The sequence below is a fragment of the Sylvia atricapilla genome, chromosome 2 (genome assembly GCF_009819655.1).
Source record: "Sylvia atricapilla isolate bSylAtr1 chromosome 2, bSylAtr1.pri, whole genome shotgun sequence".
NCBI classification, from domain to species: Eukaryota; Metazoa; Chordata; class Aves; order Passeriformes; family Sylviidae; genus Sylvia; species Sylvia atricapilla.
Genome location: NC_089141.1, coordinates 24,390,102 through 24,416,508, shown reverse-complemented (window position 1 = coordinate 24,416,508; position 26,407 = coordinate 24,390,102). Strand labels below are relative to the sequence as shown.

At 46.8% G+C, this 26,407-nt stretch overlaps 1 protein-coding gene across 2 annotated transcripts in view; it reads left to right on the top strand.

Moving 5' to 3' along the window:
- Positions 1-623: 623 nt before the first annotated feature.
- Positions 624-26,407, top strand: part of FSTL1 (follistatin like 1) — a 52,259-nt gene continuing 26,475 nt past the window's right edge. The window contains exons 1-2 of one of the 2 annotated variants that reach the window (XM_066341010.1): positions 624-717; positions 816-875. In XM_066341010.1, coding sequence (XP_066197107.1) covers positions 715-717; positions 816-875 — 63 coding nt within the window. In that variant the 5' untranslated portion in view covers positions 624-714. Of the gene's footprint in view, positions 718-815; positions 876-20,073; positions 20,147-26,407 lie in introns of those variants that run through there. The other variant, XM_066341011.1, reaches the window with a different exon arrangement.

Here is a 26,407-nt window from a genome sequence, read left to right as displayed (position 1 = left end):
GCCCCTGTGCTTGGCATGACGTCCTGGCAGCCTGTTTTGCTCAGAGAACATTTGGATCCTAACACATATGGGTCTAAACCCTTATTTTTTAACCCGCCCGTATCCCGACGTGCTGTGGCCAGCACTTCAGTGGCCTCAGAATTGGAGCGTGGGGGGGACAGTGGATTGGCTCGGGGAGTGAGTCCCACCCGTGGAGAAGCCACCTCGTGCCTCAGTTTCCTCATTTTTGTGACAATACGGGGGGAGGCTGCGACCCCTCGGCGGGGTGCTCTCGACCCGGCCGGCGGGCATACGCGCCCCGGCACGGCTGTCGCCGCTCCTTCTGAACCCCCACCGGGGCAGGGCTCGGGGAGCCTCCGCGGACCCGTGCTCTGCCCGGCGGGGGCGCGAAGCCAGGCGGTGTGGGGCGGCCACCGGGTCCCCTGGACGCCCCCCAGCCCCCCGCTGCCTTCAAAGGCCGCCGAGGTCGCCGAGGGGCGCCGAGGGGCCGGCGGCGGGAGGCACGGGGGCGCTGCCGAGGGGCGGCGGGGAGCGGGCGGGGGCCGGGGAGGAGTCGGCCCCGGGGCGAGGGTCGGGCCGGGCCGGGGGTGGAGCCGCGGGCTGGCGGGTCGGGGCGAGGGGGAGCCCTCCCCTTCCCTTCACGAGCGAGCCGGAGCCGGCGAAGTCGCCTCCGCAACTCCTCCTGCCCCGCCGGTGCCGCCCGCCGCCCGCAGCATGGTGAGCGGGGTCGCCGGGCGGGAAGTTCGGCGGCGGCGGCCGCCCCGCCGGCCCCAGCCCGGCCCGCGCTCACCGCCTCCCCGCTCCTTCTCTTGCAGATCTGGAAAACTCTCCCGCTGCTCTGCGCCCTGCTGGCCGCCGCCCGCCTGCGAGCCGAGGTAGGCGCGGGGCCCCGGCGGCGGGACGGGGAACGGGACGGGACGGGGTGGGGACAGCGGGCGCGCCTCGGCGCCCGCGGGGGAGCAGCCGGGACCGGGGAAAGTGGCAGGCGGAGCGGAGAGGGAAGTTGCGGGGCCGACGGGCGCCTTGATGGGGGCGAGGGGCTGTGTCCGCGCCGGGGCCGGAGCCCTGCGTCCCGCCCCGGGACGGGCTCGCCGGGGCGGCCCCCTTTCCTCCCTCCCTCCTTTTCTCCATGCCTCCCTCCGTCTCTCCCGCGCGCTCTTTCCCTCGCTCTTCTTTTCTTCCTTTCTTTCATTGCAATGACATTGAAAACGTTTGAAAGCCCCCAGCTGCAGTCCCCCCAGCTCTGTTGACAGAAAACAAACGGTGCCTGCATTCCCGGTTTCGGCGGCCTCCCTAAAAAGTGAAGTCAGAAACAAAATATTTGATAATTACGGCAGGGGAAATGTGGAAGTGATTTGAGGAAAATGAACTCAAGCTGGGTTGAGAAGGGAGGCCGAGCCTGCCTTCGGAGGAAAACGGTCTCGCTCGGGGGGCAGCTCGTCATCGCTCCCTGCATTTTTTCTCCCTACATATTTCTCCCAGATGGCGAGACCCACCCTAGAGCATCGCAGTTTGGCTCCATGAAGAAAAAAAAAAATCATAAACACGTCTGGTTCCCTTTTTCTGCCTCCCACCCGTGGACTGTGCTGCCCGGGTTATGGTAGAGAGCAGGCTTTAGGATGGAGCCCATCGTTGTTGCTCTCTGTCCCTGGGCAAAGCTCCTTGAGAACTCCCTGTAAAGGCCAGGTGAGGAGCAGAAGTGAGACAGGGTGGTTGTTAGCCAACACTGTTGAGCTGTGGTCGCTGCTGTCATGAAAACCAAGGGGAGTGGGACTGAGCTGTAATATGGACCAGCATTTCACATTTGCCTGTACATGATAATATTGTAATATACGTTCTTCCCAAAGCGTGACATACTTATGCAGTGAGCATTTCCCTGCATCCTCTCCAGCACTGTCCTGAAAAAGCCAAATCATGTTTATTCATTTTCTTAGGAAGCCTACATATAAACCTTAACCAGTTCTGCTCAATATACACTGACACCTCTATAGGAAGGAGGTGCACAGTATCCATAAGAAAAATTATAATAACAGCTAAATAATGATGACATTGGTCTGAGAGAAGCCTTCTGGGATCAGTAACCCAGAGAAACAGCCAAAATATGTTTGGTCCTGCATTTGTGATTTCACTGGTATCACTAACACTGTTGAAGTGCTAAATCCTGCTTTTTGCCGAATGTTCTCTAATTTATAGTACCTGGATAGCTTCCCAGATGTAAGTACTGGCATGTCTGTGTCTCACCTGCAAACTGAAAGTAAGAAAAAATGTCTCATGTTAAAAACTTGGTTTTAAAAGCCAGTTCATGCTTGAGTGAATAAATGAAGTACTATGACTGGCTTTAGAGATAATGGTCCAAGTGGCAAACCAGTGAACATTTTGCTTTGATTCCAGTATAAGTTCAGCAAAACTTGAGACTGATGACTGAGGTCTGGGACTGGTTTCAGGGAAAATGGACACTTCAGGCAACTTTTGTTTTGGGATTCAGTTTGATTCCTCTTTGCTAGTAGCTGCCAAGCAGTGAATATCAGTTCAATGACGGGTAGCATCCCACCCTCTGGGGTATCTAAACCTTCTCATTTTCTAGGGACTGGACTGTGCTTGAAGGTGAGCTGCTTGTAATTCAGAGACAGCTTTGATGGTTGCCCACTTCTAAATGTTTCTCGTTACTACTCTACTGCATCACTGGCATTCAATAAGATTAGTGTGGCGTTTTCCTGTGTGGTTTTCCCTTTCCAGATTTTGGAAGCGATAACCCTCTCTCTGCCTTCTGTTTCTGCTGCAGCTTGCACTTTGTCCCTTTCAGAACATTTGGAATATTAACACTGAGCCTTAAGCTTCTAATCCTTTTGTTAGCAAAACTGTGTCTGAGTTGTACTGGGGTTCTTTTACAACATTCATTTCTACAACATTGTTAGGTGCATAATTAGAGTCTCTTTAAAGAAAGAAAGAAATTGCTTCAGTAAATGTTCCTGGCATAACCTCATGCAGACTGGAAAATCTGAGGCGTGCCAGAACTTGGGAGCTTTTCTTGGCCTGGTTCAGTAATAGTCACAAGAGCAGTAGACGGTGAACTGTACTCCTCGGATGGAGGCCAGACACCAGCTTCAGACAGCCTCTTTTATCTCTCTCTTCCTGGGTCAGACTCAATGAGGTGGCTGTTCACTCCTATTAACAGGGATGCTACAAGCATGAAGTTAGTCATATTCTCAGCTGGGGCTCCCAAATCATATGGAGTGGTTTATGGAGCATCCATCACAATAGAGGAAAAGGGAGAGGCTTGAAATGTCTGTTAAATTGATTAAAAGTCGATCAGTTGTTCACATCCTGCTGGAGCAAGTTACCTAGTTAACACCGGAGAGGAGTTCAGTTGCTATTTCACTCTGCCCATTGAGGTCTGAAGGGTAGTGCATGGGTAGTGCATGGGACTTCCATACCAGCATCATTCTGTGTCCCACCAGGATACTTGTTTCACAATAAGAATGAGGGGTTTTCTTGTTTTCATTTTCCCTTAAACCTCATTCAGAATTTTTGAGAAAGTTGTTTTCACCATGAGTATTAGATGTTAGCAAAGAGGTTTACTCCAGCAAGAATATATTGATGTGAGCTGTGGATATGAGTCCTTTCTTGAATCCAGCATTGCCAAGAGGAGAGGTCACTGACCTGGCCTGCCTTCTGCTCTTTGCAAGTTTTCTGGCCATTCAGAATAATCTCTGGGGCCTCTAGCTGTTCTTCTGGGTTAACTATCCTTAACCCATTTCTGGCCAAATGAGCCAGCCTTTGGAAAGAGTTATGTGTAAATAATTTAATTTGACTTGTCTCATTTTGGCTAAAAAGGGCAAGCAGAGGAAGGCCAGCGAGCGACTCCCCCTTTTGTGAGATGTCCAGACAGATGTGAGGTGCTATAACCCCTGAGCACACAGTGGTGACAAATATCTGGAGGCAGAGTTATAACCTCTTCTAAAAGCATGGTGGTTTTTTCAGTGTCTTCATCTGTTGTAACATTGGGATGATTTTTTTTCACCTGACCTCTGTTTCCCTCAGTGTAATTTTGCTATATGAAGAGCTGAAAAGGGATGTTAAGGGGGAGAGAAAAGGCAGAAGTTTCTGTTTGCTTAACTTAGGTAAGTGCTTCCTCTTGATCTGACTTGGCTGCTTTTTCATGTAAGGAGAGCAACTCTTCACCCTTTCCAAGATTTGTGCCCTTTGGCAGCAGAGTACTTGTGTGCACCAGGGGATTTGGAGCTGGGAATTCAGACAGTCTTCACAGGACTTGGTGTACTTCCTCCCACTGGACTGTTCACACAGTGTGGCCAGCATAGGAGCTTGCCTTGGTCCAATTTTTCCCACGTTTTTGCAATGGACAAAACCAAAAAACTGATGTCTTAATAAATGAAACAGATAAAATTTAAATTGAGATCTTTATGTAATTGCATAGCTGTATTTGGCCCTGAAGCCATCATTTTAAGAAATTTGCCTTTTGAAATTAAATGATAGAGACTTTATGAATAGTTCAGTTCTGCTTTCAGATAATTTAGCCAGGACAGTGGACAGAAAAGGCAGCATGGTGCCAATCATGTGGGTAAGTCAGACTGTTTTAAATACGCATTGGCTTTGTGCAATAAAACCCAGCAGTTACATATTCATAAAATAATGTAATTAAAGTGACTTCCTAGGTCTAGTCTAGCAAGCACATCTTCAGTGGAAGGAAAGATTGCATCCATTTTTTCTCTTTGAGCTGGTCTTGGAGTGCTAGGTGTCTTCCTGAAATCTTTCCCTTGAGTGCCAGAGCAGCTGTTGCTGGAGTTGCATCTCAAAACAATAAGCACCTTTTAAATGGGGAGGCAGGGAAGAAGTGGTTCTTCCCTGGGAGCACAGCAAAGGCTCATCTGTGCAAAGCCTATTTTTTAAGGTGCGTGCTGTGCTACCAGGCAGCTGCTGTGCTGCAGACATCCCAGGAACTGGAGTCTGGGAGATGGACCAAGGGGTTCTGTCCAAGGCACCTCATTGAGCTGAAGTCACTGGCCAAATGCCCTGTGTAGGAGTGTTTAAACAGCCTCCCCTGCTGTTCTGAAGGGGCTGTAACCTCTGAGCAGCAGCACGTGTGGCACAAGCTCTGCAGCAGACATGATGTCTTGTAGCACTCACATGTGCGTGGCACCCAAATGTTGCTTCTCAGATGGAGCTGCTGTCAGAGCCGAGCTGCTTTGTGCAAACGCGCCAGTGGCTGAGTGAATGACTTTATCTGCCAGAGTGCAAATTCCTTGCCGGTAATTAACAGGGGGCTGCTGCCGGGGGCTGCCGAGGAGGCAGCTCTGCTCCCAGCACAGGAGGAAGGGACTGGCTGAGTCTCCTGTTGCATTTTCCAGCTGCTGTTATTGGTACAGCTGCTTGCCCATCGGGAGGCTTCGGGGCACCTTTGATCTTTCTTGTGTGGTGTTACATGAGCTGGGGAGTGTTTCTCTTTGTACAGAAGAGAGTTTGTCACAAATCCCGGCCAGATGTCTCTTCCCAGACTGATGAGACTCCCATTAACCAGTCTGTGTTTCCGCCACATATCCTGCGAGCTAGATGAGATTGGTTCTCAGAAATGCCTTGTTTACCTGAGTTGCATCTATCTTTGCAGGGAGGTTGGCTTCTGTTCTGCTGTGATAGCTATGCTTAAATGTGAATAACCAGCATTTCCTTGGAGAGATTTATCTCTCACAGCGTTTTCTCTGAGTTTAGCAAGCAAAAGAGCACCTTGCTCTTGCGCTGTGCTGCGATATTCCTTCTCCAGCTCCATCTGGATGGTAGACAAGGGGTTATATATGTCTGGATTTTACCAGGCGTTGTAGGTTTTCTCACCACTGCATACAGTTAGGTGTGAGCTGGTTAGAGCAGAGGTGTATTTGCCCTCAACTGTGGCATTCTGATTGCAGCTCCTCAGCAGTGAATAAACAAATGGCAGATAAACAACTCTGGAGACTTCAATGCTCCATTAAAGCACAGATAACTGTAGCACAAACAGGGGACTGTGTGGCATTGTCTTGCTACTTTTTCTCAAGTGTGCTTCAGTGCTCATCTGGGCTGAAGACACCAGGCAGCAGTAATGAGTGTCTGCCTCTTCTCTGCCTTGCAAACTAGCTACCCAGAAGTGAGGTTCATATAAGCTGCTGTGAAATTTTACTACTGTGCTGTAGTTTTGTCACTTGTTACAGTGTACTTCTTGGTTTTGGCATGGGCCCTGTGGTTGCTTGGGGCAGGGGTTTAGATGAAGGCTGCCTGTAAGGGTTGAAGAAAAGCAAATTCATGCTCCAGTCTGCAAATGTGGAATTTCTTGCAGATGTCTGCACCTTGTTTGGAGTGCATCAGGAGGCCTGTAAGGTAGAAACAAATTGGAGGTTCCTCTTGGACAAATACGTTGGAAAGAGCAAAGGTTTTGGGGTGGATGACTGGGGAGGAGTTTAGTATCTCCTTAACTTCAACTGGAAGTGAATCCCATATTTCTACTATTTGATAGCTAAACCACTTTCTGAAAATACCTTAATGCTGTGTAATGGACCCCATAGAACCCAGCTTTTCTTGTTCCTTCTCCTTTGTCCTTCCCTTTTGCACTGCAAAGAGCAGCAAACCAGCTTGAAGAAACAATGGAGAGAAACAAATAAACACCAAGACAGAGCTGCTGCATTTCATTTGCAGGAGAAGAGGATTTGCACACCTTATGCTCTAAGCACAGAAGGGCTGTTTGGACAGCTATTTGTTATCCACTGCTGGTTGTCCCTAGCCAGTACATATTCCTTCTGATCCCATCCCTGCTTCTTGCTTAGAGTCCTGAGACAGGATCAAGAGACCTTGGAAATATGATTGCTGGTGGAGCTTCCAGGGCTTAATCAGCTTTTTTTCCCAACAATGCAAGTTTTCAAAGAAACAGTGATTTGAAGGTTGTTTTATAGTTAGGAACAAATTGTTTAGTTTTGTATCTGTGAGGAGACCTAGATAGGTCCTGGAAAGACTTACTGTGGAGCTACCCATGGCAGTGTATGACTCACACCTGAAGGGGTCTCAAGTCTTCCAAGTCACAGGAGGGGAGCAGAGGATGTTGAAGTCTTTAAGAGGGAAGCAAGAGTGGGGTGACAGGAATAGGCTGGCAAAAGTACCTGCCTCTGATGGAGAGATATACTGGTGAATCTTGTCCTAATGAGGGAGTCCAGGGCCTGGGTGTAATTCCTGCCATCAGAAATTCTATCCTTGTCTGCCTTTTCCTTGTCACCCTGCTGCCATGAGATATTTTGGGGCTTGAGTGTCAGAGAGGCAGAACAAGGAATTTCTATCCATCCACCAGGATGGGCTTTGGCAGGCACTGGCCAGCTGATAAGCTGGCCTCCAGCACTGTGTTGTCCAGGAATGGTTTTGACAGCAGAGCCTGTTGCTGTTTTCCCCTCAATGAATCGATCTGGAGGACTGTTCCTGGGAAGGTGCCCCTCATGCTAGAGCAGCCCCTGCCATTTAAGCACTGGTAATTTTAGCCTGAAGCCAAGAGCTTTCCTTCTGCATGATGTAACTCCTTGCATATGTACTTCTTGCTGCTCTGGGACTTTTTCCCCTCCCGGTTTTGGCTGCTTTTTCATGTTTATGTTCAAGGAAGCTTAAGTATGAGGGATTGGAATTGTTGTCTCGTTTCCTATATGGAGGAGGAAGCGATTTCATTGGGGAATTTTTGCAATGTCTGAATCATTTAGTTGTCTGGGTGAGTAAAATTCCCCAGGGATAACTGTAAAGGTTGTGACCGAGCTCTGGTCTGCAGTTTGTGCATTCAAACCCAGGGCTCTGGAAGATTAGGGTGGCAAGGGACCAAGCATTCATGTCAGAGGCATCGCCTTCAGCTTGGCAGAAGAGCTGCGGTGTTCCTGTCTGAGGACAGCGTGTTTGCTCCACATGATGCAAGCTCTGGGGTATTCCAGTCCTAAGACAATGAATGCCACATGAGTGGTGTCAGCCTAATCTTCAGGCAGTGCTCTCCCTCTCCAATTAGCCTGTGGATGGATGGAGAAGTCAGGTTGCAGCAGAGGCTCAGTTTCTCGCAAAGCTTTTTCTGTCATCCCCAGGACCGAGGCTTGGACCTATTTGTAGAGGGTCATGTGTAAGGGAAAGGAGGAGCAGATTAAGAAGGAAGTATGTTTTTATTCTTTACTTGTTTAGAAAAACAGACTGTTTTTTCTACAAGGTATCACTGCATGCCCTGGGATTAGTAGCTGCTTGTATAAACCATAGCCATTAGTGTCAAATCTAGTTTTACACATCCCTGATAAGTGATGCCCCCTTCCTGTTCTATGAAGAATGATACCATGCTCTGGAATATCTCAGAGCTAGTAAGTTTATCTTCACAGTCCTCTTCTGTGAGCAAGCAGACCATTAATCTTTTTATTCTGTCCCAACAGTCCTAATTACACCCCCGTGTTCAATGGTAATCAGTGCCTCCTCCATGCCATTATCTCCACCATGTACATGTAGCCAGTTTATGGGACCCCTCAGCTCAGTGCTTAGCACACCTCTTTTAATCTCCTTGTAGCTCCCTCCTGTCAATACAGGAAAAGAGATGTATGTGATCTTATTCTCTGCTTGGTGTTACCTCTGACCCTTCTCAAACAACTTTTAAACCAAAAAGCCAGTTTTAGCTATGTTTAGTGAAGTGTATTAATTTCCTACAGGATACAGTGTTGTTCTAACTTTTGTAAAAGTAGATCCAGTGGTACAGCACTTACTGCCTTACCAGAGGAAAAAGCTTGAGTGTGAGATCAGCTTCTACTGCAGGCCAAAGAAGCAATTTATGAGCATTCCCCAGTGATTGTATTTCATACCTTCATAGCCACTAAAATGCTATCAGCCTCAAGACAGGAATCTGTGGGAAGCAGTTTGTAGAACATCTTATTGTTGCTCAACTTTGAACTCAGTGCTTAGTCTCCTCTTTGATGCTCAGAGCTGTGTGCAGTCCCCTCCAGGAGGGTGTCGTGGAGAAAACTGAGCCAAAGCATAGCTTATCAGGAGGCACAAAACATGGTTTGTTACGCCTCGTGTGCACCCACACCCATGCACACAGAGCCACTGTGCTCAGTCCTGGTACTTGCCAGTAACTCCTGCAACCTAGACCTGGCATGGGAGAATGGAGGATGTAGCAAATTTTGCAGTCAGTATGAATTATTTGTGGATTTTCTGTCTTGCTGGGCGAGTGTTAAATCTCACTGTGGTATGTGAAAAGCTTGAACTCACACAGTGCCAGCCACTTGCCTGGGCTTTGTGCACGTGAAAACAGAAAGAGATGGGAGAACAGCTGGATGTTAACAGCTCCTTGCAAATCACTGCCAAGCTCTTCTGCAGTGCAGCAGCACACATCCAGATGCTGGGGTGAGTAAGGCCATCCTGGCTGCAGATGCAAGGTCAACAGTAAACCAGCATTCAACAGAGACAACTGTTTGAGGTTTGGGTGTTTTGGTTCTGTTTCAGGTTAGTATTTATTTGCTGTGGGGTTTTGTCAGGGTGGAAGGACTACAGCAGACTCCGAGCATCTGTGGTTCAAACACTTTCAGAGCCTGTGGACATCAAGAAAATACAAACAGACTCTTTGCAGACCAGTTTGTCCTCACTCCTAGCAGGATGCCATGATTAGTATGTAGGCTTTGGGCAAGGCACCTTATTCCTCTAAGCTGTGGTGCTCACATCTGTAAAACAAGGATAATGATGGATATCCTTGTAAAACAAGGATAATGTGCCTCATAGCAGCATTTATGAAGCTGAATGCATTCCTATTAAGAAAAATTTTAAAAAAAGTCTTATGTAGAAAGCGCAGCAGGCATTGCAGAGGATCATTTTCCTTGCCAGCAACGATAACAATAGTAAGAAAAATGGAGACAAAATGTAGACCAGAGTTACTGGGTGATACAGCAATTTCTTGCCAGCCAGTAAAGATGTACAAAAAGGGCTTAATATGGGCCATTTTCAAGATGTGAGCCAATGGCTCACAGATGGAATAAAGGTGGTTGAATGTTTTGATGAAGCCAGAAGGAGAAAGAAGCAGGTCGTAAAGTGGGAGAGCTGTGGTGTCTCAGAGGTGATTACACTTCTAGGGTGCATTGCTCTCACAGGAAAGCAGTAAGCACCTCTCCATCCCCTGGTGTCTCAAAGGAAACTAGAGTTGTGCTGTAAGGGGAGCACTTGACATTATGGCAATGTAGATTTCCCAGTGTTCTGTTTAAGTAGAGAACCTTACAGGGCATAGTCCCTTGCTTTCCCTGACACGTCTGCCAGAGGTTGACAAGGGAGAGAAGATGGGTTAGTGATTTCCATTGGTTGTCTTGGAAACTAATGGAAATTACTCTTTTTTTCTTTTGTCTGTCTGTTGTATATGAAGATTTTGTTAAAACAACTAGGAAGCATTCTTTCTTTTTCTATCTATTTTGGTTTTTTAACACTTTAATTGCTGACTTCTGCTCTTCAAAAGCGTTTTGCTGGCAGAATTTTCCTAGGGAAGTTTGTATACAATTCTTAAATGCTATAAAGCTTGTATTGGGGATGAGCATCTGAAGTAGGGTAGCTGCTGGGGAGTTCTGTGTGCTGAGCTGCTTTCTGCCCTGACAGCTTCTGCAAGGTACCCATGTGACCATTTTCTCACCAAAAAGTTTAAAAGTAACATGGCAAGTAGCCTGAGTGTTCTGTTTCCCACATAAATGGTTAGCAGATGATTAGCTACTCGGAAAAAGCACAAGCTGAAAGGGGAATGATAATGCCAATTTATCAGCCAGTGTGTTGTCAGGCTTGCTGACATAGTGGTGGTAAAGAGCTTAGAGAATTTCAGATTAAAGGTGTGGGTGTAACACAAGGTATTATTATTACAATTTCATGTAAACATCAGCATGTCTTGTTGCTAAAAATATGGCTGTCTACCAACTCCACTGACACTAAAAGGGGCAATTCCCGCATAGATTAGTAGATAGTGAGGCCAGAAGGAGCTATTGTGCTTTAGTTCTGCCCTCTTGCATAATACAGCCCATATGTCTAGGTTGTTTTTTTTTTTTTCATTCCATTTGCTCTGGACTCTACAATGTATCTTAAAAACATCTAGTCTTGATTAAGTAATTACTAGAAATGGAAAATACCGCTGTGTTTGGTATGTTGCTGCAATGGTTAATTACCCACATGCTGTTGCACCTCATTTCTGGCTTGCATTTGTCTAGTCTTGATCTGCAGATGCTGAATCTTCTATTTAATCCACTAAACAGAAGAAGCCTTTATTCCAGTGTGTCTCTTCCGCGCTGCTGTAACTGTGGTCTGCACAAGGACAGCTCCCAGTCTTGTCTTTGGCAAACTGAGTAGTCTGAGCTTCTCAGGCCATCCCCTGCCAAGGTGAGTTTCCTAGTCTCTTGCCCAGTACTGGGTCTCTAAGCAGTGCATCCCCTTTCCCAGTGTGTTAGTGCTCCCTCACTCTGTGATGACAGGGCTCCTTACTGGGAATCTGTAGATACTGGGCAATATAAATTGTGAAAAGAAGAAAGGCAAAACCACTATGAGCCCTAATTTACTACTAGGGAATTTATACACATTAACACACACACCATCAGGAAGCACAGCTGGTGAAATTTTCACAATGGGGGTGCTCCCCTAGTACACAAATGTGCTGTTGTTGTTACCAGCTCAAGACTTGGTTTTGAGTTTCCTAAAATACATGATAAAGTTAAAGGTCAGTATTTGGAGGCTTTCTGACCCTCGTGACTACACAGGTGAGATTTGACTGGTCTGGGGGCCAGGAGGTGTGTTCAGCACAGCTTGTGTCCTGTAGGAGGCAAGCAGCCGAACCGCAGCACTTCGGCCAGCTGGAGCCTGTCCTCAGGCAGCCTCAGCTGAAGCTTGCTGTGGTTCCTATGCTCCCCAGCCAGTGCCCTGAGCACCGTGTCCCTTTGTCTTTATGTAGGGATGTTGGAATTTTTTTTCCTCCTCTGAGAAAGTAGAAGGCTGGCTGTGTTTCTTGGCCTCAGGTCCCTTCCGGTTCACATCTTGGAAAGACTAAATGGGCGAGGCTGAAGGTTTGTGCTTTCATAGCTTTAAGGCGTCTTCCTGCTCGGCAGCCTTTACTGGGCAGCAGAGGCATTCAGATAAAGAAAGCTCATGCGCTTTTTCTGTGGGCAAGCTAGTTGGAAGTCTTTGTCAGTGATGAGAGGTGAAAGGAGGTAGCTCCCTCTCTTGAGGTGGGTGATGCTTTCACCCTGTGCACTGCTGCAAGCTTGAAACTCATTTTTAATAAAAGTTCGGCAAGAGGCAACAAAGCCCTGTTTCTCAGGGCTGTGATTTTTAGACTTGTAGCCAAACTTCCTTCAGAAATGCATCTAAAGGAGTGGTTACAGAGTGTGTGAGTTTCTCTGCCTGTGAGCTGCCCTGAAGAAAGGTGAGCATCTCCTGTGCTGCTTTGTCTTTGTACTCCCTCTTCTTTTTCCTCTGCCCTTAGGCAGCTGAAAACTGAACTCTGCCCCCAGAATAACTCTGGATGTTGGGGATGAGGGTGAACATAGTTTTTAATTTTTTATCTTTACAGGCATGAGGGAAAACACTGGAAAACAGAGCATAGGGAGTGCAAAAGAGATGTCCTGAGATGTCCTCCCTCTCTGCCCCATGACATTCCCTACAGCCCCCGTAACAGAAGCCTTTTGCTGGCTGCTCTGTCTTTTGGATGCAGGAGAGCATTAATGCTTTTTCAGAAAAGCTGTGGTCTGTCCCCATGGTTTCTCTCACATAAAACCTCTCCTTTGGAGCCTCCAGCACATACTCCCCACGTACTTGTGGGGGAGGATTTCCACCTCCCCACAGGACATTTCCCCTGCTGGAATGGGGAACTTGTCAAGTGTTCATTTATTGCAGAGACAAATTCCAGAGGGCACTAGGTGATGTACTCAAGGACACAAGGTGCCATGAGTGAAGGGTGGATGCAGAAGCATTCATCAGCTTAATTCTGTGTGAGAAGGGGTTTGTGTCCTTGCTCATACTCATGCTGTGCATGGCAGGATAGTGTCATGGAACACCTGCAGTTGTTGGTGGAAGCTGAGGATGGGCTTACCTAGCAGGACTTGCAAGGCTTCCCACAGACTTCCCATGTGGTATTGGATTAGTGCTGAAGACAGATAATGTCTCCAACATTCATGGAGAACAGGGGAGTTAGTCTCCTAAATATGATAGTGGTCTGAGCTTAAGTACCTCAAGGTGGGTGGCTTGGTAGAATTTTCCTGGTCCTGTGTCAGCCTGTAAGATTCTTAAAGGAGAGCTTTCTACTCCATGGCCACATTTAGGTGATAATGCAGTGCAGTTCATGCCTGCTTTCAGGAAGCAGCTATCTGATACAGCAGTGGAGAGTGTGCGTACAGCTATCTCAGCTTTCATACCTAGGCCTGTTTGTATAGCCAGCAGGTGTTCACACAGTAAGTACCAGGAGTTCCAAATTAGTTCCTTTCAACCTCTGTCCCATCCAGCAGCATTATGTGTTCCTAAGAGGTTGTTGAAAGCATTAGGATGTCTCGGGGAGGAGTGCCCATATTTGCATCATTATTTTTTATAGGATTTAGCTGTTAAAAAGCCAGGCACACTGCATACTGCTGGCTGCTGTCCCGGTGTTAGTATAGTCTGATCTCTCTGCAGTTGAATGGTTTCCGACAGAGAAGTGAGGAGGGGAGGAATTAAAATGTCTTGGCTCAGATGAAGATACAAAACTTAGATAAGATGAAGAAACATGGTGAAGTCCATGCATGGAGTGTGCAGAGGTGTAAAGCACATGTTTCACAAACTATTGCTTGGTGTGTTTGATGGCATATGAGAAGGTGAAGGAATGAGATTTAATGGAACATTGATGTGACTGGAAGAACAGCATCCCTTATAGCAGGGTTGTGCTGGCATCCTGGCATTTTGGAGGATATGAGGCTCATGAAAGTCAATTGTGTTTTGCTGTAACAAAGGACTTGGAGGATTAGGCTTGGATAGCTGAAGTTCTGTGTGGCCTGGCTGCCTGTGGCAGCCTTTGGCCAAGGTTGCCATCATGCAGGAGGGATTATTGGACAGGTCATGGAGCAGGTCCTGCAGTGCTTATGGCACAGTGTGCACTGGTAACTGAACGTGGGGCACCTTTACCATGGGAGATGAAGCAGTGAGCTGCCACAGCTCAGCAGGAGCTGCTCCACAGCCAGTTGGGATACTTTTGCTGGAGAGCACGTATTCATTGCTGAAGGGGAGAAGGAGGCAGCCACAAACAATGTCCCTTTTAGAGACCTGATTTTCATCCACACCCTGGACTTAATGCTGACTGAAACATTAAAGGCTTCTTGTATAAAGGTTCGCTGCTGGGACTGGACTGTGTTTGTGTACGTGTTTCACAGTGTCAGGCTCGCCAGGGGCAAGAGCAAGTAATACATGCATGGGTAAGGGGGTTGTGGTTCACCCAGTGAGTGAGAATTGGTGTCAAGGCCTCATGAGTGACAGGCTCTTAAAGGTCAGCACAAATGTGGAAGACATTAATGTTCACAGTAAGATACTTAGCCTCTCTTGGGTGAGATCTGTTTCCTTCTGAGTTACTGTATTGAAGTGGCTCAGGAATTAGAAGTGCTGGAGCACTTAAAACTCAAGGAGGAACATGGAGCCAGCAGCTGGATTTGCCTAGCCTGTGATGAAGTTGTTGGGTGTTGTGATTGCAGTAAATCTTTCATTACAGGCTAAGATTATTTACTGTGTCTTGCTTTCGCCATAGGCAAAGGAGCACACACACACATTCCGTCTCTTCAGCTTGGTTAGAGAGCTTTCTAGGGCTGGTATCTTACCTGGGTCTGACCTGAAGTGCCTACACCCTCAGAGGGTCTGGGTGTTTGGCAGGGAAGGACAGGGGCAAGATTTGCAAGTTTTATTCTAGAAGTGCTGTTAGACCTTCTGTAAAGAACTTTTGGTGCTTCTTTGGGTAGTGGGGATTTTTGAGTGGGTATTTTTGGCTTTGTTTGTTTGCTTGTTTTTAGGTTATTTCAAACTGAGCTAAGCAAAGTTACTCTGGAACTAAAAAGTAAGATTGGCTTTCTTTGCAAAACAAACCAAGAACCCTAAAGTTCTGTGTTGACTCCTTGAACCTTTCATTGCAGAGTAGTAGACTTTCAGTAATTGCAAAACTTCCAAATGGCCTGCAGCATCTTACATTGGGTAATTGTGTCTCAATACATTGCTACAGTATCACATGCTATTTCTAAAATCGATTTGGGTGAAACCGATCATGTTGTCTTAATAGATTTCCTACAGCCTGCACATTGGTACAGGTAGTGTCTAGTGTAGCTTTGTTTAACAAAGCAAGTGGGACATCCAGTGCATGAGATTTACATCTACAATACACAATGATATGTACTTTTAAGGATTTTTTTCTCAGTATTCAAAGGCTACCAGTGATTTCCTGGCATGCTTAAGTCAAAGCTGGCTCTAGGGACATATTTTAATAAATGCTTTGGGTGTGTGAATTTCCTGGGTTTTCATAAATCTTTGTCAAAAAAGAAAACCTATTGTCCCTTCTAAATTTCCTATCTTAATTTCTTTCAACACATTGCATTTTATGTCTGAAATCTTCTCTGCATAGGAGTAGAGGGCCTGGTTGCATTAGGAATTCTAAGAATAGACTGCTTGTACATTCAGGTGATGTCATTCCTGGAGTGGAGCCCTGGAAGGGGAGAGTGGTGTCAGTAGTGCAGGTATTAGAATCAGGAGGGCTTCCTTATAACCAGTTAGACAGTGGAGGATGCTCCTTTTACAGCGGCCTCTGAGCTAGTAGGAGCATGAGCAGTGCTGATAATTCTGGCAGACCTGCCTTTATCTTTTGCACCTATAGCTCCCTGCACCCGTGGGGAGCAGTAGATGCAAAACCAGCTTTTCCAACAGCGAAGAATGCAGCATCAATTTCTGTAGAATAAACATCTTTCATTAGTTCTTTAGCCCCTTTATTTGCCTCTTTTCTTTCAAGTCTCTTCTAAGCCTTTCATGGCAAGGAAGACATTTTGTTCTGTTCTTATCTGTTCTTTCCCTCCTTCAGTATACAGTCTGGGATCTCACCAACTGTCAGCAATGCAGTCTAATACACTGGGCTGCAAACTGTAGTGGCTGAGCCACAATCATGTATTTCTTTCTGCTGACTTTATTAGAGGAGCAATAAATTCTGGCTGGCCAACAAGGTGGACAGCCAGGGCTGGCAGACAGCTGTGCAAGCTAATGTCTTAAACTGCTGCAGTTGGATTTTCCAGAGGCTGCCTTCTGAAACCTTTAGTCTGCCTCTGGTTTGTGTCTATCAGAGTTTATTTTTTCCTTCAGAAAGTAATGGCAAAAATGGACTTGTCTTCATTTGAGTTCTGCAGGAGAGCTTACCATCCTACAGGGATATTTCCTCTCACCTCCCAGTGCAGCCCTGGCTGCAAATGAGCCACTTAATGTCATATGTGGACTTTGCTACAATTGGGGCAGAAGCTGGGGCTGTCCCATTCTTAATGAAGACTAGAGTGTGACCTTAATGAAGACTATAGAATAGTGTGACCTTCTCTTTAGCTATGCACTGCATTCAGTGGATATTTTCTGTGGAATACCAAAATTGTTTATACTGCATTTAAGCAAGGGAAGTTTGCCAAATATTTTATGCTTGTTTAACTTAAAATATGTCCAAACTAAGTGCACTCCCCTGCCTTTGATTTGATTTTGACATAAAGCATGAAACCCACCAAGTTTCAGCCTGCCACACGTCCCTCTGGCATCTACACACTTCCACAAACAAGGAGGCTTGTGGAGAAACATGAACTCAGCCATTTTTGCATTGTTGCAAAACAAGAGCATGGACACTGCCCTCACTTCGTGGAGCTGAGCTTTTCAGATCCAAAGGGATATTTTCAGGCAGTGTTAGGCTGGTGCTGTGGGCTGGGATTCCAGTGAGGCTGAAGGCTTTTGTTTCCTTTCTGTATCACTAAGCATTTCCAATGTCTGTGAATGTCAGGCTGTTTGGAGGAATGTTCTCCCCTGGCAGAAGAGCTGAAGCAGATCCAATGATTTTCTCTTTGAGGGAAGAGGTTAAAGGGAGGCATGCAGGACTGGATACAAAAGGTAAAAAGGGGAATGTCAATCTTCTGTAGTATGATTCCCAGGAGGATGGAAAGTCAAGTTCAGATCATCAGTGGTCACTTCTGATTCAAGGAGTAGCAGCTGGGAGCCCCAGTGGTCAAAAGCATGGGTAGGGTTGTGTTTGCAAGTTGCCTCACAGACACTCCCTCTTATTAGGGAGGCTACCAAAAATCCACAATGTCTGGCTTCTCGCTGTTGTATGGGAAAACAGAGACACGTAAAAATGTTACCATTAAATGAGCAAGCAAAAAAACTCCATGGAAATAACCTGTCTCTAAGCCAACTGACCTGGCTTTGGTAATTGGAAATCTGATGCCTGTGTAGAGACCTTGCCTTCCACTGCCACTATAAACTCCTGGGTTTCTGGGGTATTTCCCAGAGTCTGGCACAATCACCTTCATTGCTCAGGGAGGAATTGCTGCTGTGCAGGTACCCTTCACATCTGAGGCGGCCATTGCCTTGACATGTACCTTTTTCTACCACCTTTATTTTGCCTTGAACGTACCCCATATTCCATGTTCCTGAGCTCCAAGGTGTAAATCTGCTGACATGCAGCTCTAGCTGCTATGAAAATTATTTTTTTTGTGGAGGAGATATGTACTGCTTGTGTGGCTGCTCTTTGTCTGATAAGGGCATATGGCACTTGAAGGTGGTGCCTTGTGTTGGCAAGACCTGGCTCCCCAGAAGGACCCTGGCCCTTCTAGGGGTGATTTATTGTAGATGAGTGCTGATCTGATATTGGGGAGGAAGACACCTGGGGCCTCTAGTGCTGAGCTCTGGGTGTAGTTGGTTTGTTATTCCTCAATGTTTTTTTACTTCTGTGGTACCGAGCATCTATAATTTTATTCTGCTGTGTGCTGCATCATCTATCTCAGCCCATTAGAGCATTTGAAATCATAGAATACTCTGAGTTGAAAGGAAGCCACAAGGATCATGGGGCCCAACTCCTGGCCCTGCATAAGACGCTCCAAGAGTCACACCATGTGCCTGAGAGTGTTGTCCAAACACTTCTTAAACTCTGTCAGGCAAGGTGCTGTGACTGCTTCCCTGGGGAGCCTGTTTCAGTCCCCAACTACCCTTGTGAGTGAAGAACTTTTTCCAAATATCTAACCTTCCCTGACACATTTTCATGCCATTCCCTCAGGTGCTATCACTAGTAACCAGGCTTTTTGCTGCTTGATTTGCTGCTTAATTACTTGAGCAGCTGTCAAACCTCTGTGAGGTAGGCTGTTACTACGTCTTTCTTGCTTCAACCAAAGACAAGCAAATAAAGTCAGTCCCATCCAGGTGGTTTTCATCCTCTGTCTAGTGATGTGGTAGCAACCACTGACTCTGTACTGTTAAGAGCACAGGGCTATGCTTCTCTTTTGAGAAAATATAAATAAGAGCAGCTGAAGGTCAGATGTGAAGGTGTGAGCTGCCTGTGTGCTTGGCTCTACAGTGCTTGCTTACCCAGTAACTAAGGGAATTTTCATGAGTGGAGCAGCAGTAGCTCAGCCACCTTCATGGGCAAAGGGTTTGTCCTACTTGTGAATTCAGACTGCTGCTGTACTCATTCAGGCCCTGAGTTTCATCCCACTGTGTGTTTGCTTGATGAGGGAACATAAAGCACACACTGGTATCTGCTGCCACACAATCCAGGTCCCAAGGGGACTCTAGCTCCCTGGATGGTCATATCCTACCTACCTGCCTTGGCTCTTCTCTGTGCTCTCAGTCATGTCCTGAGCCTGCCTCTTCTATGAAAACCATCTGCTGATTCAGTTCTCCACCCTTGTGCTATCTGTCCTGTTTTCTTCTGGCCTCAGCCTTGCTGGCTGTAATGATGGATGACCTGAAAGGGAGATGGAGCCCCCCTGCCTTTCAATTTCATCCCTCCATGCTGTACCCCAATAGCAGAAGCCTGTGAACTCCTGCAGTCCCAGAATAGAGCTTGTTTGGCATTCCTGTTTAGCTCGTGTTTGAGCAATGTAATTTGGATCCGTGAGCTGTGAGGAGAAAGATTGCTCTCAGCGGTGACTGAAGTATCAGAAGTGGAAAAGAGTGCTGGAATGGTCACTGTATCTAAGTTGGTGATTTCCACAAACACACACTAAATTGCTGTAGTCCTTGAGAGATGTGACCGTCTCCCCACAAGCAAGAGGCACCAGGGCGACTCTCCCACCAAATCCAGGCTCTTGCAGAGGTGCTGAGGTCTGCTCTGTGTTCTGAGCACAACTTTAACAATTCCTCGAACATGAACAAAACAACTTAATCTTGTTCTTAGAAACCATTGACCTTTTTCTGTTGACAGCTTAAGAAAAGTCACCCTGAGGCAAACTTCTGACATGGAAACATTTCAACCTGAGCAGTTCAGTGCTGGCAAAGTTCTCAGCAGTGGAAAAGATGTTTTCATAGGAGAAAGTGTCAGGCTCTTTTTAAGCATTGGGGTGCTACCTGTTACACCCATAACAGTTGGGTGACACCTTGAATTCTGTGAATGTGCTGGCTCAGCTGCTCTCCATTCCTCAGAGGACCTTTAGAGGAGGTCAGGCCATGAAGTACAAACCCAAGAGAAGTTGGAGGGGGATCAGAGCTGCTGTTTCATATACAGAGCTTGGCATGTCTTTGTATTTTCCAGTCACAAGGATGTCTTGCAAATACCAGATGTGTGGAAAATTATGACTTTACCTTGTCCTTTACTGCATTTCCCATCATGGTACTTGACTCCTTACAGGCTGTGGCTGAGATTCTGCCATGGCTTTGGCAATATCTGCATTATTAAATTAAACATGCATGGGGTTGTTTGCCAACTGTGGGGCCAAGGTACACCAAATGCCCAACATCTATGCTGCTGTTAGACTGTCTTAGTTCTTACGTAGAGATGCTGCATGTGAATTACTTCTTGTTTACTGGGGCTCTGTGCTAACCCCTAAACCATGCCTGAGAACTTGCAGACCACACCATTGGCCCTATTCTCTGAGCTTGGATGCCTGGGATTTTACTGCTAGAGTCTGGCTCTCTTGAATTTCCCAATGTAAGCACAGCCTCTGAGCTTTGGTGCTCTGTGCCCATCCCAAAACCATGCAGTTCCTCAGTTTTTCCCTTTGTGGTGTTCAGGAATTGGACTGAGATCTGTCAGCCCTTGGTGGTTTCTCCTGCTGCCTTGGGGTATTCCTGTCCACAGCTGAACTTGAAGCAGCTTTCCTGAGATTAGCCTAGACATGGAGGATTATTGAAATATCTGATATCTGTTACGAATTCACTCCATTTAGTGCTCCAGACTCTTCCTCCTTCCTCCTGGATTATCAGCCTTAGCTATTGTTAATGAGTTTGTGAGAAACACCAGCACGGAGATAAGCCGACACTGATGAATTGACACAGCTTCTTGTGTGCCGTGGAGGAGTCTTCAGGTGGTTACAATCTCCAGTTCTCGTGACGCAGCTGCAAGCAGCATAGAGGCAAAACCTTGTGTAACACAGTTATCTCACATATGGGTTGTGTCCCTGCTATGAAATCTTGTCTGTATTTCTGAGCAGTGGAGAGCTACGCGGTAAAACGAATCTCCCATGAAGGCTGCTCGTCCCCCTATTTCTTCATGTAAAATTCCTTCACCAACAGCTTCAAGGACAATGCTGTATTGTTCAGACATTTAATGCTGCAGAATTTGTCTTGGGAAATAATATAATTGCATTTTTTTCATAACAAAGCCATTATACTGTCAAAAGCCTAATTTTCTGTTGCATTAGCCAACAGCCAGCAGAGATTGCTGGGAAAAGAAAGTGCTTAGCTTAACCTAAATTTCTTGCTAGCAAGAAAAATGGAATGAAAACAAAATGAATTTATAATGAAATGGATTTATTTCTGGGCTTTCCTATTGTGCTGTTGTTTGCTTTCTTTGAGGGCATTTAGAGCTGATTAGCAGCTCTGGATGCAGAAGTCCATTATTTACCCAAAGAGCAGCCAAGAATGGAGCGACAACAATGCAGCTTTCCTCCCTCCCTTTTTCTCTATCCTCTGCATCCCTCCTGCATTCCCAAAACAATCCTCAAATTTGCCCAGAAGGGAGCATTCTTCATCGAAGAGAGGACAACTAAGTCTGTGTGGTCTGCTGCCTTCTGTTGGAGATGCCAGCAGAGGATTTGCTGGAGGTCTCCAGTTCATCAGGGTCAGGTCCCCGTGCTGGGGAGAAGCATGGGATGCCTGCCCAGACTGTGGGAGGCAAAGGGCTGGCAAAGGAACCTCAATCCATCTGTGCTTAACCAGTCTTCTGGGAAGCAGGATCACAAGGGCTGTTCGAGGAACAAGGAGGATGAACATGTGGTCCCGCTGAAGAGATTTTGCACAAGCCTGCATAAAAAAATAGTTTCTTTCCATGGGAAATAAAGCTAGGAGAAAAACGTGGGAGACCAGATAGGCATTCGTCTGTGGCAGCATCTCTACCCTCCTCCTCCTCTCTGGGTCACAGGAATTGTTCTTGGAATCTCTGCATGCTCTATCTGTGGTGCATGGGCACTTAGATACCCGTAGAGATCCCAGGAGTCCCTGGCAATTGTTGCCTGTAGCATGGCATTTTTAATTGCAGGTTTAGAGGCAATTACAAATAATTTGAAACATAGCCCTGGTTTACTGGAGAAGGTTTACAGTGTGGGGAAAATGCTGTCTTTTGTCTCTCAGCTGCCCATTGAGGTAACAGCATGGCCAATAATGGATATCAGCTCCAGAACAGTAGGGGGTTTAGTTCTGGAGGTGGCTGTTCCCTCTCTGAAACAAAACTAGAGCTGCCTCATGTTGTTCTGTTTGTTCACAGACTATTGTAACCATGAGTAAATCAATTCTCCTTTGTCTCCATCCCTAATCTTGCATGTCACATCTTATACAGAGGATTCTTTTTCCCTAGAAGGAACAGGAATTTGATGATCATGGCTTACTGTCCTGATTAGAACCTTGCACTTAATGAAAATATTAAATTTAGTTTTGTAACCTTTCTTTGCCCTCTTCTGGCCATAAAAAGGTGTTAAACTGCATATTTTCACCTCTGATTCGGCCTGTCCCCCAGATTTCAGTGCAATAGAAGATTTTTGGATCTCATGCTTCTTTAAAAGTATTGTTGATAACAATCAAAACAGAGATTACTTTTATAAAAGAGCATTATTTATTAAGTGAGACATCTGTTTTTGCTTTCTCTTTTCCTCCCTTATGCTGAGCAAGACAAGGAATGAAATGCCAGGGAGGGAAATATGTTGTTTGAGTTAAAGTATAGAAGTCATTTGGTTGGAGTAGCTAAAGCATAGAATTTATTCCTATGCCATTGTGAATAAATATGTATGGATCAGCCATGAATACAGTCAGCCTTGACATTAGAGGAAGGCTTATAACTGTAAGACAGTTTTGACACCAGGCTTTCCGTGGGTGTGAGACAGCCAAAAATAACAGCCTTGAATCAGTATCATGTAAATGGAGTTGCACAAAGAGGGAGCACTGGTAACATGGAGCTGGATTTAGTGACTCACAAGGAGCCTCCCAGCCCTGTGTACTTTCCAACTGTGTGATCCCATTGAAGGCAAGAGTTGGTGATAGGGATTAATGCTGGAGAGCAGGAGGACCAGTGCGCTGGGAAAGTGGGCAAGGAAAATCATCTGGACAGGCAGGGAGTAGGGAGCTGAAGTTCATCTTACTCCAAAGCATCAGAAAGGTATCAAGGACTGTGACTGCCCAAACACCTTGAGGAAATGAAGTTTCCACAAGGACAAAGTTACAGGAGCAAAAATCAGTCATGAGAGGGGAGGACACAGGACAGGAAGCAGTCTGCAGTTTGACAACAGAGAGCAATGAGAACTGCTGGCAACTGGAGAAAGTTCAGTGCTAATGAACAGAAGGTCTGGCACTCAAGAGAGAAATTAAACAGCCTGTGGACAGCAGAAAGGATTGTGTAGCAGAGAGACACTCCAGGTGATTGAGTTTATTACCAGGAGCATCCTTGCTGAAAACCCCATGCTGCAGTGGGGGTGTGAAGAAAATAACACATTTCTCCTCTGGAATGGTACTTTTGCTGTTCCTGCCTGGAGTTCTCTCATCCAGGGTAAGGCTGAGGGTGGAAAGGACAGTGCCAGGGGGGCAGAGGTTCAGCAGCACTGGCATGCAGGGGCAGAGCTGTGCCAGCCACAGCTCCTACAGCAGCCATAGGTTGTTTTAGTGATCAGCTGGGTGGCACAAAGCCGCTTTTTCCTTGCTTTGTGATTTCAGTAAGGTGGTGTGGGAAGGGGGCCATTTGACTGTCCATGTGGTATGAAAAAAAAATAATTGTCTTGGGGAGGTATTAGAAGAAAGGACCTGTGTAAAGAGGACACAAAAAGAGCCGCTTCTTTACTCTGACTTTCCTCTCTCTTGTCTGCATATGGCAGTGGTGCAGTTTATACACTCACAGAAAAAGCACATGCAATTAATTCAGCCCACCTCTGAGACATGACGGGGAGGGAAATAGGGGAGCAAATGCCTCAAATTATATGAAAAACTATATGATATACAGCAACTGCAAGGACATTGCTTTTCAGAGCATTCACAACAGGGACAGGCCAGCCCCTGTGACAGGGACTCCCTTGCACAAAGGAATGTGCCTTGTGGCCAGCTAAGGGAATACTATGGATTTTCTAAGAGGTCTCTGCCCCACATCTGTTGGTGTGCCTCTGGCTTGTATGCACAAAGCATGAGGGCATCAAGATCCCCCCAAGACATCGGATCCAGCTGGTTTAGTGGTTACTCTTCCACAGATTCTGGTGGGTTTGTGTTGTTTTGGGGTTTTGGTGGGTTTTTTTTGTTTGGTTTTATGTGTGTGTGTGTTTTTGGTGAGGTTTTTTTGGTTGGGTTTTGTTTGTTTGTTTTGTTTTTGTTTGGTTTGGTATGGGGTTTTTTTGGACAGTGTTGTGTTTATAATTCTCTATCTTGAGTACGTGAGAGAGAGAGGGCTGCAGCTTCCACCCAGGCTCTGAGCTTATCTCTGCCAGCAGCTGGTGCCACAGCCTGGTGTGATCCTTGAGAGCTCCTTCCCAATCTCTTGAGCTGTGGTGGTTTCATCGTGTCAGAGTGAAGGGCTGGATTTGGAGGGGTACAGAGGAGGGCCATCATTCAGGGAGACACCTTTTCTTGCTGGTTGTGGAGGGTCAAGGCTGAGCTCCTGCACCAATGCTGAATTTAAGTGGGAACCACTGCAGGGACAGTGTGTTTGGCTGAAATCCTGCCAGGCTGCTGGCAGAGTCTCCCCGTAACATTGTGATGGGGCTGAGCTGCATGCTGAGACTATGAAAAAGCTTCCCTTCAGTGTTTGGGGTTGAGAATTTGGTTTGGCTTGTGCTAGAGCTGGGCAGGGGAGATAGATGCATGCAGATGTCCGTATTGCAGCCACCCAAGTGCCTGTGCTACTGACTGCTTGGGTTTTGCACAAATCCTGAATTTTCTGCCCAAGACCTCAAGTGCTCTTTGGGTTCCCTCCCTATAGCACACATTTCCCAGCTGTGGGCAGTGGTGCTTCACGTGCTTGATCTGTGACGAGCTCTGGGAGCCATGAGGACAAAACAGATGAGAAACACATGTTTTTATTGAGCAAGTTTGCGTGCTGATAGCATCACGGCCTCTACATTTTGCACCATGTCTCCTTAAGGCAGTTGTAACTCTCAGGGAGAGCAAGAAAGCTGCCATGGTTTCTGCTGGGCTAGCTGGGGGCCTGAGGGGGTCACAGCTGGTCCCAAAGCCAGAAGGGTTTGTGCTGGGATCTTGCAGCATACCTAGCAAGTTGGGGTTTGCAGCCCTCTCTCTGGGCTGGGAGGCAGCTGCTCCTCCCTGGCAGTGCAGCTGCAGCTGCTTCGAGGAAACTTTCGAGCCAGGAATGCGTAAAGGATGCCGGCATCTGTGTGCGCTCACAGCCTTTCATCTCTGAAATGTGGCCCAGCCAGGCCACAGGGCAGAAAGCAAAACGTCCTGGGAAGGGCTCAGGAAGTATTAGAGAATAGTTCATGCTGCTGGAGGTGATTCAAGCAGTGATCCCTCTTCTAGGAACGCAGGCTGCAGCAGGCGTGGAGAGCCTCAGGATCACTAGCAGGGCTTAGAGCCCTCTCCTTCTAGCCCAGGGCATTACTGAAGCTTATAGGAAGTCCTTGATGCCTCATCATTGTCTCCAGAGTGGGGAGAAAGGTGAGACGGGCAAGCACTCAGATTGTCATCATCAGATGTGGGCTGGCACTGGTTGCTTGCCCTTACTGGTTGGGGACCAGACAGGCTAGTGGAGTTCAAAAGCCCTGTGTTTAAGTGACTGCAGTGATGTACTCAGGTCCTTTATGTCTCTGCAAGTTGAGCCACCTCTGGGTGTGTGTAGAGTGTCTGGGAGCGTCTCTTGAAATCACCCATCAGGAAGGAGAGCTGGGAAGACCCAGGCACCTGCTCTCCAGCTGGAGATAGTCCTGTGTTGTCCCTGCACGAGTCCTGGGTGCACTCTGGTTCCCCAGGCAAGCCTGCATATCTCCGTAGTGCACGTGTCAGCCTTCCATTTAAGTTCCTGCATGCAAACCTCCCCCTGTCCATTAGCCTGCCCAGCTGGGTTTGGGTGGTGCCAGCAGGAGAGGGATCTCCTCCTCTGCTGGCAGCTGCAACACTCATTGTGGGACTCAGGAGGCAGGCACGAGGGTCTGAAGGATGGGAAGCAATGAGACAGGACCAAGTGTTTGAAAGGGACCACAGCAGAGCAGGAACGCTGTTTTCGGCCTTGGTACAGTTCAGAGGGAGCTGCCTCATTAAATCACTGCTTTGCTGGAGTGACTCAGAGGAAGGGATGCCTTCCCTGAAGCAGCATCTCTCTGGGATCTCATAACCACCAAATGGAGATGTGGCTTGATTTTTCTGTTTGTTTGTTTTTGAAAGTTTAGCCATGGGAGTCAGTATCCAAAGTCTTCGCAACTAGACAGGAAAAAATTCCATGGCTGCAGAGAGAGGGGGAGAGAGATGTCTGCAACAGTTCTTTATTTCCAGACACAGTCACAAAGAGCCAGATGGAAGGAGATGAAAGAATTAGAAGAATAGGTTGCTTTAGACACCAAATAACAATGTCATAGGAATAAAGCCATTGGAATAACTTAATGGTTTTGGTTTTTTTTAATTTCCTAGCTGAACCAGAGAGTCAGCCCAGAAATTGCATTTTAGGTCAGTTGAATTTCATGTTTTATTTCCAACAGAAAAAAGTAACTGGGCAAGCAAAGTTGCTAAGCTTACCAAAACATGTTTTTATTTTGCTTTCTTTGACCTTTAAGCT